The following is a 15,871-nucleotide window of genomic DNA, read 5'->3' as shown; positions in this document are numbered from 1 at the left end:
TGGCTGTGGAATGTCTAGGGTGTGCGCTCTTGAAGCAGTAAAGTCTCTGAGTTGTTGTTTAATGGTTTATGGAATGATGTGGGGCCGTAGTTGTCAGCGACAACCTGTAAAGTGTGCTGAAGCTTGTGGATCAACGTCTAGGCATTGTGCCTGTGCCGCGTAGCGCACTATAAATCACTGCACTTTTTTTATTATGATTATTGCCTGATTATACCAACAGCTATTGTTTGAGGGTTTTATTTTATTCCACAATAATTTAAGTATAACTTGCGTTAGAAGTTTTGCTCGATAGTTAACATGCACTGACATGTACAATTTATGTGTCATAGTATATTGCCACTAAAATATATGCAATTACCTTTTTCTGGTTTCAGATAAAATAATGAAATACATATTACCGTTTGTTGATTGGCATCCGAAGCCAGTCTAATACTTGAACCATTCTTGATGTGTAGTTTGATGACCTGTAAAAAACACAAAATCGAGAGTTGTCTACTAAATCAAAATACTACTGAGACAATGAAATTCGTTTACATAAACCGTTGATTTTGCTTTCAATACAATGAGAATTGCAAATAGAACCATTCAGAAAATTAAAAAAAAACCCAAAAATGTGATTTGATCAAGCAAAATCAGTCGGAAGTCGGAAATATTGATTTTGAGACATAGCCAAAGGAAATATTTCCTTTCGTTTCCTATTGTTTTGGAAACTCTTTAACTGCTCATATTTTATGAACTAGTTGTCTAAATTCAATGCGTCTTCTGCCAAAATATATAGCTTTACAAATGCTGTTTACAAAAAAACCTGCAAATTGAATATGTCCGACTTAATTCAGACTGATTTTCCTTGAACACACCACAAATCAAGCATAAATAAACTAACACACGTACCAACAAACTAAATCAACCCAATTAATTAAAAATTCATATTATTAACAATCGATAAATAAACAAACTTAATAAATATTGAATTAGTAAAATACACATGATCTAAAAATATAAACAAACCTAATTAGAAAATAAACAGCTTTAATTTACAAACCAAATCAATTACCTTTCCGAGTTATCCACGTAAGTGGGGCTTCTATCTATTTTGTTGCCGAAGTGATGCTCATCTTCAACCTCACCGAGCATGTCTCCTAACCAATGCTGACTGGCAGTCACTTTACCCTGCTTCCGAGCTATTTCCCACAGCTGAAAAAATAATAACGTCAGGATGAAGTGAGAGTGAAATGATATAATAAGTTTAAATTAGGGCCAATTGCTAATTCATGATTACATGTCGATAGCCCAAAAGGTCATTATTCCGAAAACTAATTAATTAATACTGTAATCCTAACCCTATAATAATCACCCTAACCCTAACCTATACCCTAAGCCTACCTAAGCCCAAACCTATATCCTTAACACTTTAATACTCTAATGCTAACCCTAAACATAACCCTGACTCTAATGCTAACTCTGACATTAACCCTGGCCTAACGCTATCCTTAACCCTAATGCTAACCATAACCTTATTCCTAAACCTATCCAAAAATGGCATAAACCGTGAGTCCAGTTGAATAGTTTTAACGAATCTAATTTTATACATAAACCTTAACTTTAACCCTTTTCTAATGACTAATGACTTTTCAGACTAATTCATAATGTAATTCACTTCACTTCGGTGTAAAGCGCGCTTCAGACCGAGTATTGTACGTACAATATTGTATGTACAATATGTACGTTATTTAAACTATTGCCATTCTATTTCCAGTAATGTTTAAGTTCTAACGAATGTTTGATGACGAAAAATCGATAATATGTTACATACAATACCTAGCAGAAATATATTATCGATTTTACGTCATCAAACATTCGTTAGAACTTAAACAGTACTGGAAATAGAATGGCAATAGATTAAATAACGTACATATTGTACATACAATATTGTACGTACAATAAAAAGTCTGTATACTGCTTAAATGTCACTTATTGTCAAGTGCAAAACTTCCATGTTTTTCGTTTTGCTTAACGTTTGGACACACAAAGTACAAAGATGTTTGAACAGGATCTTACTATTGTTTACACTTTCTTTTCCCGATATAATGCACACAATTTGTTCTCTGCATTGTCCTTTTCAAAGGTTTGCTCAACATGCTCAAAGTGAAAAGCAAAATAATAAAAGAAAAATACACAAAATCTTTGCAGAACTTAAAGGAAATAATATGAAAAGGGAATGCCATAACAAGGAATCACTTTTCTGTATTCACTATTTTTTGCACGATCCTTGGTAAACTTAAATTAAACTTCAAACTTCAAACTTAAAAAAAAATACTTACGGCATGATCGGGATACCATTTTGGATCTTTCAAAGCATCACTGTTAGGATTGACTCTAGGATCAAATACTTTTCCAGTGACGTCATCACGAATCCAATCAGAAATAATTCCGTGGAATTGTGGGTAATATCCCTGGAAATACAAATGTTATAATTAACATGTTTAAGTTATTTATTTTATGTCTGTAAAAACGTAAAAAGTATGTGTTTCTAACAATCTCGAAAAAAAATAATATGGTTAAATGGAAGTCAAATAAATATAAACCTATTGTTTTTGTTGTTTTGGTTAGATTTAACCTAAGGCCAAATAAAAAATAAAACATGTTTCACGTCCCCTCCCGCTTCCTTTTTTGAGGTTTCTTCATTTTTATTTTTATTTTTTGAAATTCAGTTATAACTTTTCAAAAAATATGTCTAGGAAGTAGAGATGTTTTCTATAGCCCTAATCACAGCAAGAAACACTTTTAATAGATTTTGTGATAGTTAGATCCCGGGGGGGGGGGGCACTCCAACTTTGGAGGTGATGCGTATGTAGGGTCTATTGCCATTTGGTCTAATACCATTTCGTCTAATTCCCGTTTAGTCTATATTCAATTGGTCTATTACCAGAAAGGCTACTTGCCACTTAGTCTAATAATCATATAGTCTAATGTCCATTTAGTCTAATATTGTTTGGTCTAATAACCGGTATGTCTACCAACCATATAGTCTAATAACCATTTGGTCTAATATTTCTTTAATAACCATTTGGTCTAATAACCGTTTGGTCTAATAACCGTTAGGTCTAATACTCATATGGTCTAATAACCAGTTAGTCTAATACCATTTCGTCTATTTATTAATAAACTAAATGCTTGTAAGACTAAATGGTTTGTAGAAAAAATGAGTATTAGACCAAATGGCTATTAGACCTATAGGTTATAGACCAAATGGGTATTAGACTAAATGGTTGTTAGACTAAATGGTTTTAGACTTATTGGTTATTAGACTAAATGGTTATCGGACCAAATGGTTATCGGACCAAATGGTCAAAGGACCAAATGATTTTTGGACGTAGAGGATATAGACCTAATGGGTTTAGACGAAATGGATGTAGACGAAATGGATATTAGACCAAATGGTATTAGACCAAATGCCAAATCCTCGTATGTAGGGCTGTTAAGACCCCCTTTTTCAGCATCGCTGTCACCCAAAGACCCCATATTTTTTTACGAACACATGCTCGCTCCACGCTCTGTCACCCGAAGACCCCCTATTTTTCCATTTGATCTGTCACCCAAAGACCCTTACAAGTTCAATTTGAACAGCAACTTTCATTTATCACTGATTTTGTTACTTATTTTGAAAGAAATAAAGAAATTTGAAGCCATTTAGAACTAGAAATTCAATTTTCGAGGTTTTTGTGGCGCTGTTTTGGTTCTCACCCAAAGATTCCATTTAAAAAAAGGTCATGTTCTCACCCAATGACCCCATATTTTTTACATTTTGCTCTCACCGAATGCCAAAATCATGCTCTCACCCAATGACCCCATATTTTTTACATGTTGCTCTCACCGAATGCCCCTTAGTGCGAAAGCGCCAGCCCTACACCTATATCCATTTCAAATTGAAGTGCCCCCCCCCGGGAGTTAGAGGGGGTCTATCTCTCAGAACAACAAATAAAAAGAGGCCTCCTCCTTTTTCCAGGCATTATTGTATATATGCTAAAACAGCTCTAATTATGGGTATTTACACCGATTTTGCGATAAAAAATAAAAAATAAAAAGCCCCCTCTTCCTCCTTTTCAAAAACCCGGACGTGAAACATGCTTTTTATTTTACTTGGCCTAATTATTCAGAATTATTTATTTCTGCTAAAGCTTCGATTCGCAATTCCTTTTTGTGCACAAATTTACCGGGCAAATTTAGCAGCAGATTATGCACCAAAACATTGAACCTGAAATATTTGTTTATGTTCCCGATTGTTTAAATCTATAAATGAAGGCTGTGTGTGTTTAACAGGTACCCTGGATCTTTAAGTTGAAGTGTAAACCAGGTTTTATTACCTGCGTTTTCTATAAATCCAAATCCTATAATTTGTCACTGCCAAACCAAAAATTGGTCCCATGTTTGGTTGCCATGGTGGCAACTTTGTTGTTCTTGTTCAATGCCGATAGGTTAAATCAGGGATGTAATATGTGAGAATTTAAAGCATTGAAGTGACAACAATTCAACTGCCAGAAGTGTGAAAGTGCAATAGCTGCCCTGTGAATATTTGGCAATAATACTAGTACAATTTAACAGTAATATTGTACTAATCTACACATGGTAGCTACACAAGGCAGCTATTGTACTTACCCACTTCTGGCACAAAGCAGTCGAATTGTTTGAAAATAACAAGTCGACCTGTATGCCGTTTTAGTAAATGATTGTAGAATGCTATAGTTAACTTTAAATGTGGATTCTGTTTACCTGGTCGGTCTCGTAATGAAACGCGTTTGGGTCTTGATCCCAGTAAACATGGTAAACAAAACAGGTTTCGAAAACATTAAAATTGTAAAAGGTCAGAAGTTTGTTGGAAACTGTTAGTTAAGTTTATATATAAAGGGTTTAAAACTGTAAATGTTATGTTTATATATAAAGGATTTAAAAGGCTTTTTTTCAAGTTGCTGCAATACATTTCTAGCATAATATTATTTAAGTGTTGACAAAATATGTTTTAATCACAGGTTTGCAACTGATAAAAAGTATTTTACGTATACAGTTATAACATTTTGACACAATTAAAAAACCCCATTTTTTTCTGTTGACAATGGCAGTCTTCAGTGAACGGCTCTCTTCAGAGCCACCAAAACCTTTAAATTTAGCAGAAAGGCGCGGTCTGCTTGTTTTCTGTTGACAAGGGACAGTCTTCAGTGAACGGCTCTTTTCAGAGCCACCAAAACCTTTAAATTTAGCAGATAGGCGAGGTCTGTGATACTTGATAAAATGTTTTCATTGCCTTTATATAATATAATAATATAAACCCGACATTCCATGTTATCAAAATACAAAAAAAAAAAAAAAAAGAAGAAGAAAAAAAGAAAAGTTTGAAAAATTTCTAGAAAACATTTTGTGTTTCTTGGGGTTTAGTAAGACTCGTAATTATATCTGCATGGGCAACCAGTATCAACATGATCAAAGTGTGTTTCAGCACGGAATGAGCATTCTATTACTCACCGTAACCATCGTCCATAGATTTGGCGAAGTTGTCGAAGGGTAGGAGGCGTACATTTGGCCTTTGACACCACATTCAGCTGCAGAGAATAACAAATGAAAAAATCGTGGAACACTCGTGGTCAAGTGGTCATAATTATTTAAAGGTCTCGCAAATCTGAGGTCCTGTGTTCAATCACTTTTCCTATTTCCCCCAATAGGTTCAGACAGCTGTATGTTGAACATTATGAGTTTTTTTTAAAATTTCTATTGAGTAAAGTTTCTCTTTTCATGACATGAAATAAGTACATACGACATGCAGTTTTCATATTTAAGTTTGCTTTCATCGATGTATTGACACTGGGTCTAAAAAATCACATAACTTTGAAATCTTTGGCATGAATAAGTACAAATAATTATTTGTGTCACATAAAGTCTTGATGTTTAATGCTTTTGTCTTGCTATAATTTACAAATTGTTATTTCCGTTAGTGTCAGTTGTTGTCGATTGGTATATATGCTATTACCTTTGTCGGTGCAATTGATGATGTTGTTGCATAGTGTTGCTAATTGTTGTTGTTTAAATTTTCTACCGAGTTATAAAACTTACCAAGAGTATTAAGATTAGGCAGTTGATTGCGGTATGTTTCCATGTAGTTATATTGAAATCCATCTAATGCAATGAGGATAAGAGGTGCACGAGGATACCTGCAAAGAATAGAATTTTAGAAGCAAAATTTAGTGCCACTCATCCAGGGCCTCTTCGTCAGACTTCCTTGCGGAGTATTAGAGAGGACAACCTGCACCAAGTACCAAGTAATAGAAAGTCGTGAATTGACAAAATATAAATGTAGTTCTAATGGTGTAAAAATCTAGTAAAAAATATAACTAGAGCTAATTGCGCATACACATATACGCGACCTTAGCAATAGCTAATTAACTAGCCCTATAGCTAATTAGCCCAACTATATAGCATGGATACATGTAAGCAGTAGTATATTGCTGATTTTACTGAGAGAGGTCTTTTTTTTAAAATGCACTATAACTTTGGAATTTGGCTAGAAACCAAGGTTAATTTGTTAGCTCACCTATAGCATATGCAAGTTCAAAAGGTCCAGCATATGTATAATTCATTGGAATATACATGTATGAACAGATGTTTGTAGTATTATAATTATAATCATAAATTATATTACATAATTATTTTCCATAATATTACAGTATGTGAAATCATTTTGATAAGGCCAAGTAAAATAAAAAACACATTTCAAAAAGGAGGAAGAGGGGGCTTTTTATTTTTTATCGTAAAATTGGTGCAAATACCCATAATTAGAACTGTTTTAGCGCACACAATAATGCCCGGAAAAAGGAGGAGGCCTCTATTTATATCTTGTTCAACGAGATAGGCCTCCTCTAATTATCACAAAACCTTCCAAAAGTGTTTCTTGTATATTAGCAAGGCTATAGAAGGCATCTTTACTCCCTAGACATATTTTTTTTAAACGTTATAACTGAATTTCAAAAAATAAAAATATAAATTGAAGAAACCTCAAAAAAGGAAGCGGGAGAAGACGCGAAACATGATTATTTTTTTATTCGGCCTAACCAAAAATTATTCAATATTCATGTAAATATTTCTGTGCAACTTTGGTCATGCGCTATTATAGTGCGACTTCTTTTACTCATCAGCGAGGCAAAAAATTTTTTTTTCGTCTCACTAGTGGGCAAATTTTTTTTTTCGTCTCACTAGTGGGCGAAGTTGTTTTTTTTTTCAAAAAACTCCCATGCCACTCCCTGGAAATCTAATGGTGCGCCCCTAAGGTATTTTGCTACATACTGGAAGTTAGCCTGAGTCCCTCGGCCCCGATCTCGAAACAATCAACATGGCGGAATAAAATGGCCGTTTCTCGATGCACAACCCGATGACCGTGCGTAAGCAGTTGAAGGACTGGTGGATCAAGTCTACTGGAAGTAATACCTACATGACCTTTGACCCCAATGACCTTTGACCCAATGACCTTTGACCCCAATGGATGTATGCAAGTAATGTCATGCTATATTATAATTTGTGGAATGACTTAGAATTTTTAGTAACAGAACAGAAAATCACATCAGCCATAATGACCTTCGTATGACCTTTGACCTCAGGGCTAATGCATGTGTCAAGTGACGTCATCTTGCTGTGTAATTCGTGTAAGGAGTAGCAGTTTTAGTAATAATAATAGGAAATACCATTTTCGGCCATAATGACCTTTCCATGACCTTTGACCTTGAGTTGGTCATGTGACATTTGTGCCACCAGCTATTGGTCCTGATGACCAAGTAACATTGTTGTACTATATATATTTGCGACAGCATCAGCATTTTAGGGTATTTGGTCACATACCGGAAGTATCCCCTTAATGACCTTCGACCCCGATTCTGGACATTAACTTTTAGACACTGGGTATAGCTGATGCATGTACCAAAGTGCCATCATCGTGCTGTGTAATTTGTGGAAGGAGTAGCATTTTTAGTGAAATCACGTTTTTGGCCATTGACCGGAAGTGGATGACCTTTGACCTGAAGTTGATCATGTTTCATTTGTCCCCCCACCCAATGGTCCTAATGACCAACTTTGGTCAACATGGCTCAAAGCATATGGCTACGGTGGCTCATTATAAGATTGACAGAAAGAAACAAAGAAACAAAGAAACAAAGAAAGAAACAAAGAACTTGACAGAAACAGACCTTAGCAATTTTGCAAATTGCTAAGGAACAAGTGTCGAACTTTGATAGAATACCGTAAAACCTCGTCTACAAGCATAGTGTTTTGAATGAAAGCTAACTTAATACGAAACGGCCGTAAATATGACAATATATACAATATAGCTTGGTCTTACAATAGTATTTGTTTGTATAATGCTTGTATATTTATTTTTATTTGCTCAAACTCAATATGTTATATATTTGTCGCTGGATGGCGCCTGGATTAATTTAGCTTTCATCAAGAGCATTCTATATGCGTGTAGACGAGGTTTTACGGTAGTGTGTCTACAGTCTTCTTTTTCGTTTTTAGTATATATTTCCAGTCTATACCTAACTTCTAAATATTGATTTTCCTAATCATAATGTGACTATAAAGCTTTTATAAAGTCGTAGTACGACAATTATGTTGTATCTATGGACTGTAGTAATAATGCTATTTAAGCTGGTACGATTTTATTGCGCAAGAAATGAAATTTGAGTAAAATTCTGACAGTCGTTATAATGGTTTTCGTATATACGCAAAGTAACGACGGATAGACTTACGTGTTATTTTTGTCGCAGGTATATGTACAGTTTTCATTTATAGGAATGACAGCAGCTAAAAGAAAAGAAACAACAATTGTATGTCCCATTATTGGTGGTCTTTTGGATTGTCATGAAACATGGTAGATGCGAAGAATGTCATAAATTGTCGTGAAACTTTGCTTGATGTGATCACAATTGAGCGCCCACAATTTAAAGTCATGTCAAGGTCATATGTGGTCAATTGAGCATTTTCATGAAACGTGGTGGATGTGATCACAATTAAGCGCCAAACATAGCCTGTTTAAGGTCATCTGAGGTCGGCTGTTGGATTGTTGGACGGTAATGAAACTTGGTGGATGTTATCATCTTTCAGCGGGGAAATTTTCAAGGTTATCTGAGGTCAACTGAATACTGATTGTTGGATTGTCAGGAAACTTGCTTGATTGATATCCATTGCACTTTTTGTTACAATTCTGAATTAATATTTATCACACATTTTAAGAGTACATTTTTATTTGTATTTCCTAGTATATCCTTGGTAGTATTTTCCAATATATACCCATATGTAATTAATTTACACACAAAACAAGTACCAGCATATCAGACACTTATCAATGCAAAATTATGAAACATGATCTTCATCCGTGGCATTGTCTTTTAAAGATAGTTTTTGTTTAGTAATGTAGTCAACATAAACAGTGACAAACGCAGGCTCATAACACGTGAGCTCCATAAAAGGCCGTATAAAATTAATGTTTTGGTTCTCGTCCCGTCCCTCCTCCTTTTGATTTTTGATTTTTGTTTTCAGATTTTTCAAAATATTTCAGACTTTGATGAATACTTTAGAAAAACCTTTATACATAAGTTTATTATATTAGGCCAAGTAAAATAAAAAACATGTTTCACGTCCAGGTTTTTGAAAAAAGGGGCCTTTGAAAAGGGGGCTTTTTATTTTTTATCCGTCGCAAAATTGGTGTGAATACCCAGAAATTAGAGCTTTTTTAGCGTATACAATAATGCCTGGAAAAAGGAGGCCTCTTTTTATTTCTTGTTCTGAGAGATAGGCCCCATCTAACTATCACAAAACCTTTCAAAAGTGTTTCTTGTATAATAGCAAGGCTATAGAAAGCATCTCTACTTCCTAGACATATTTTTAGAAAAGTTATAACTGAATTTCAAAAAATAAAAATAAAATTGAAGAAACCTCAAAAAAGGAAGCGGGAGGGGACGTGAAACATGTTTATATTTTTATTTGGGCTTATAGAACAAGGATCACTTCCAAGACTGTTTTTGATACTCTATAGGGGTTTATCCCTCAGAATCTCACATTTGAAAAAAAAAGAAAAGAAAATGTGCCTCCTACTTTCAGCACTGTTGGAAAAGACCGAAAACTATAACAATTCTAATTTTACATAGGAAAAAACATGCCTTCCTCATCAATTCATGAAAATCCTCTGCGGGGTGAGAACCAAAACATTAATTTTATACGACCTAAGCATGCAAGTGACAATGTATAACTTCGTCGAAGAACATTATATTATATTGTTGTTCATGAATAAATTGTTTATAATTTATCGACAAATGCGGTTGTCCAACATCGACCGACCCCATATTTTTGAAGGGAAAAATGGGGAGGGGTCAATTTTTACCACTGAATGTCATTTTTGAACTGCTAGATGTTTTAAAGGAAGTTCCTTTTGATACGCTATAGTACAAACATTATGGACTATACGTCGTCATATAGACTCGTCGTGCAATACGAGTTACTTTTGCTATTGCACTGCCAAGTCTGGCATACTGGCGTCCGATGGACTAAATAAAATACAAAATTGCAATAGAAACAAAATCCTTGAATATCATCTGAGCTGAGGAACCATTAGTTTTCTTCTTTTTTCACAATTGAAATATTACATAAATATGCTTCACTTCATTTATCCTTGATCAAACCTTAACAATGCAAATCTGACCCAATTTGGTCATTTAAAAGTTACGCCATGATTACGCATTAAAATGGTTTGATCGAAATGAAGGACGATGATTAAAAAGTTTCGACAATAGATTAGGTCATATGAGAAGCGTGTAATTGTTCTTAATCTTGAGAATTGAAATAAAAGTCAGGGACATCAATTCAAAAATGAGAAGAGAAATATATAATATGACCTAACGCTCTGAGACTTCAAATTGATGAAAATAAAAGGAAAATAATGAAAAAAAATTAATCATAAAGAGACGTTTTGTCATTGCAAAGAAAGATGTTAAAGATACTCTGAACTTGTAAATATCACATTGAGATCACGAGTGGTGACACGTGACCGAGAGATTTAACCGCAAAAATTAAGGCTTGAAGAAATATATACCGTAAAAATTGGTTAATAAGCATATGTGCCTGTTAACGAGTTGCTCGGACAAGTACGATTGTGTAGGGTATAGCTGTTAACTTTTTCATTTTTTTTCTTTTAATTTAAAAATATCTGTAACACAGATATTTGTAAATTTAAAAATTAAAACAAGTTTAACAAACTACCCTACAAATCCGTTCTTGTCCGAGCAACTCGTTAACGGGTATGCTTATTAACGAATTTTTACGGTATTACATCTGGTTGTCAGTGCCACCATCCCGATAACCCATCATATCTCACCTGTCTTTCTAAAATATTTGCCGAACACACCACTGGCTCCAATAGCAAACACGATGATAGCGATGAGAAACAACAGCAGGAAAATAATAGCCTAGAAATATTATGATGCATGGATAGAATGGAAAAATTAAATACACTTTAAGGGATGGGGTATGAACGTTTGGACAGTATTTATTGTGGGACATTAGAGCACATCAGTCGTATCGAATTGCATTATGAATACGAAGAATGTCCTTCTGATATCAAATAATTTTGATTGTTTGAAATTCGCAATGTAATACACATTTTATGGCAAATGATTAAAAATTGATATTTTTTATATTTAACAGTACTCGAAGTAAACTTTATAAGTCTGATGATTTATACTTAAAGTGTATGTAGGTGGGATGAAAAGCCGACGATCAATTGACAATTTTGAGCTTTCGTATTGAAGATATGGATTTTTTTTCCAAAACACCAAAACAAATTAGGTCTTTTTGGGAAAAAAATCCATATCTTCAATATGAAAGGTCCAAATTTTCAATTGATCGTCGGCTTTTCCTCCCAGCTACATACACTTTAAGAATATATCATTAGATTTATAAAATTTACTTCGAGGACTGTTATATATCAAAAATGTGAAAAATATCAAATTTTAATAATTTGTCATAAAATTTGTATTATATCGTGATTTTCAAAAATGATAATTATTTGATATCAGAAAGACATTCTTCGTATTCAGAATGCAATTCGATATGTCTGCTGTGCTCTCATGTCCCACAAAAAATACTGTCGAAACGCTCATTCCAGATCCCTTAAACAATAGGCCTATATGATGTTAATTTATCATGGATTAGACCTAAAATGTTTATAATGTTAATATGGACTACAAAATATACACCGTATCCTAATATCATCATATAGTTAGCAAAGTTAGTGTAACAATTGCCTTTCCTTTCAAAATTTTAGTAATTCACTACAGCTGATCACTATTTACTAAGAACTGCCAAAGAGTTAGTCAAATATTTTATTCTAAGTATTAAATAAATTTCTAAATCTAAACTAATTAAGTACTAATATGCCTAAGCAATTAGGGCCTAAATGCAGAGTATTAGTAATTTTTAGCTGACATATTAATTGGGAGCAACTAAATAACCACGATAGTAGTCCTATGTACCAACCAGGGATCCCTGCACTGATGTACGACCCGTTTAAGGTGGTGCTACACCCCTTGATAAATCATGACTATTTTTGCATTTTTCTCAAAAAAATAATAACACACTGGTAACAAAAGTTATGTATATTATAGGGGCAAGAAATCCAGTGACTATAGGCCTACACTGGAATTTCAGTGACTCAAGACAAGCGGTACGATGGTAAGAAAAGAGGTACCGCTAGAATGTACCTCATTTCTCCACATGTCTCGAATCACTGAAATTTCAGTGAAGTAATTGGATTCCTTACCCCTATAATATAGGCCTACATAACTTTTGTTACCAGTGTGTAGTTATTTTTTGAGAAAAATGCAATTAGTCACAATCATTTAGATCTTTGCTAACTATTATTATGAATATGACAAACCACACTATTTTATCAATATATAAATTTAGGTCATGCAGGCATGCAAGAGTGCAGTAACCCGACTTGGATTACAATATTTGTATATTTAACACCTTTGGTATGCTATCATAAACTGCTTCTAGATTTTATCGCCTCTGGTATTATGGGCTACAGGAATAATATTTGAGTGACGATGAACTAATTTGTATTCCTATAAAAATGTAAATAGTGAATGATTTACAAACAAAATCTTGAATTCCGGCTCGGATATAATTATATACTATTGAATTAAGGCGTTATACTTGTTCAAAACTTGAAAGTTAATTGATGCGAAAAAAACAATAGCCATGCAGATACTACAAATTAGAAAATTAAAGTTTGGATGCACGGTTTGAAGTTTGAACTCAGTTGTATAATATAAATTCCTTAGCTTTTTTTTAAAAGTTACAACCATTTTGCTTACTATCATTGTGCAATAATTTGCAAAAAAATACAAAAAAAATAAAAAAGCAATATAGACGATTATTGAAGACATGCTTATAATTATGAATCATGCCATTATGTAAAAAATATATATCATGAGATGGGAGAAATATTGTAGTTTGTCACTTACCAGACTTACCACAAGGCATTTATGCCTTTGGACCCAGGTCTCCTTTTCGTAAAAGTTCTGAAAGTAAAATATCAAGCTGAAGCATGTCATATTTATGCTATGAGGATACATGGGGGGAAACTTTTTTTTTTCTGATGAAGAGTTTATCTCATCTTGCGCGGTCGCGCAAAATGTTCATTTTCGCCCCTGGCCCTTTTTGAATCAAAATTCTATAGATTTGGTAGAAAGAAGGACATACCTCTATGGGCCTACATGTAACTGATTGCATAATCAATTACCTTTCGGCAGCTATATGAAATAGGTCGTTGATCATTTAATTATCCATTTAGATAATCAGCTTTTAAGTTCAAATACTCAATTTAAATCATTGCATAAGACTTTCGGTTCAATGTTGTGAATTCAATTTGGAATTTTTTTTAAATCGACTATTTTCAAAAGAGCAATTTTGAGTAACAAAACAAATTTACACTTGTTAACAAATTTTGTCAAAGTATCACTCAGGTCCAAACATTTTAAGCCCGACGCGACCCGAGTCACCTGACACTTTTAAACTTGTTTTTTTGGTGTGTGAAAATCACACGCATTCACACAACACAGAACGCAAAGCTGGGATGAACTTTTTATCCAACCGTGTTCGCTAAGCGACCTTTTGGTCATATTTCTGACTTTTTCGCCATAATGCGAGGTGGCAAGTACAATGTAATTACTACCAGCACTTTGACAAATGACTTTCGGACCTTTCCCTATAGGAATGATTTACAGATCTGCTCCTAGAAGGAATTGTGGTAATAAGGATATCTGTCGGGCTGTGTCGGCCTTTGTGAATGAACTTGAATCCCCACAGGAGCTAATTAAATTGTAACGCACTATTTCTTGTATCTTTTTCAAACGGCCTAATTATAATATAAGACAATCACATTTAGGGACGCACCATTAGACTTCAAGGGGGTGGGGAGGAAGTTTTTGAAAAAAAAAACTTCCCCCACTACATGAGAAAAAAAAACCTTTCCCCACCAACACTAAAAAAAAGAAAACTTTCCCCACCTAACTATATAAATGCATGAAAATTAAAAAAACATAATACAAATGGAGACGGGAAACATACTTTAATTAGCACATTTTCGGTACGAAGCACACCTTCTGACAATGAGATACAATTCCTTTCTTGCTTTCTTTTGTTCCTGGGCGGTCTTTGTTCTATTTAGATTTTAGCATCAGCCTATTTTTTTAAACAGCCACCTGAAGTATTTCAAATTTGACTTAGGCCTACATTTTCGCGCGCATGCAGGTATTCCATAATATGACAGAAGGTCAGTTTTTGGCATGACCAAATGTAATGTAGAGGCCTTTAATTATAAACATCTCAAAAAAAGTAACTAACCCCCCTTAAATAATGGCCATTATTCAAAAACGGGCTGTTGTATGCGTTTGAAGCAGAATTTATTTTTGGGCATTTTAACACCCCATTTGATGCGATAGCTCAGAAAACCATGAAACAATAAAACATCGGTCAATTTAATGTAGTGAGGTCCAGATTTGAAAGTTGCGCTTACAACAATACAAAAACACTCAGATATCATTACACAGATTTCCTTCCATTAATATAGGGGGCCTACTGAATACAAATCAGTAGAATTTACTGCAACTTTCAAATCTTGGGTTACATTGATTTAAATGTACGTTGTGACGTCAATATTTAGACAATTGCTACAAATGAGGTGTCAAAATGCGCAGAAATAAATTCTGCTTCCAACGCATTTTACAGATTTGTAATCGCCCGTTTTTGAATAATGGCCATTATTTAAGGGGGGTTAGTTACTTTTTTTGAGATGTTCACTTGATCTAGCATAAAGAATCCTGAATATTCACAAACTGACACTTACAATATTATACTCAACTTCACATGAACTTAAAAGAAGTGAGCCGTAACCGAAATACAATTGTCATGGCGACAAAACATTGACTTCCTATGTTAAATAAATGCACGAAATCATAAAGAAAAGCATATATGGAAAAAATGCTGGTACGTATACTGAACTGACTAAAATGCATTGGTCCCCAGGGTTAGTTTCATGTTGTAAAACCAACAATGGGCTAATTCTGAGCCGTTCGTAGACTATGACATAAGGCCTGAATCATACTTATTCATTTTACCTAATTATCTTCAAACGAATGTTTGTTTAAAATCAATATATTTGATGTCGACTATCTGGTGGAATTTCCGAGCTTGTGTCAACGAAAATATGTTCGAAGATATGAAATGATTAACTTGTGTCGAATATAATATAATATAATCAAGTATGAACCGGGCATAA

General features: G+C 34.1%; 1 protein-coding gene across 1 annotated transcript in view; it reads right to left on the bottom strand.

The window, feature by feature from the left end:
- LOC140166361 (venom phosphodiesterase 2-like) overlaps window positions 1-15,871 on the bottom strand; it is a 35,491-nt gene that overhangs the window by 15,230 nt on the left and 4,390 nt on the right. The window contains exons 2-9 of the mRNA XM_072189807.1: window positions 13,557-13,613; window positions 11,405-11,495; window positions 8,784-8,838; window positions 6,103-6,200; window positions 5,518-5,594; window positions 2,322-2,453; window positions 1,055-1,194; window positions 399-464 (exon numbers count right to left, since the gene is read on the bottom strand). Coding sequence (XP_072045908.1) covers window positions 399-464; window positions 1,055-1,194; window positions 2,322-2,453; window positions 5,518-5,594; window positions 6,103-6,200; window positions 8,784-8,838; window positions 11,405-11,495; window positions 13,557-13,613 — 716 coding nt within the window. The remainder of the gene's footprint in view (window positions 1-398; window positions 465-1,054; window positions 1,195-2,321; window positions 2,454-5,517; window positions 5,595-6,102; window positions 6,201-8,783; window positions 8,839-11,404; window positions 11,496-13,556; window positions 13,614-15,871) is intronic.

The sequence above is a fragment of the Amphiura filiformis genome, chromosome 12 (genome assembly GCF_039555335.1).
Source record: "Amphiura filiformis chromosome 12, Afil_fr2py, whole genome shotgun sequence".
Taxonomy (NCBI): domain Eukaryota; kingdom Metazoa; phylum Echinodermata; class Ophiuroidea; order Amphilepidida; family Amphiuridae; genus Amphiura; species Amphiura filiformis.
Note: the sequence above shows the minus strand (reverse complement) of the source record. Positions and strands in the feature narration are given on the sequence as shown.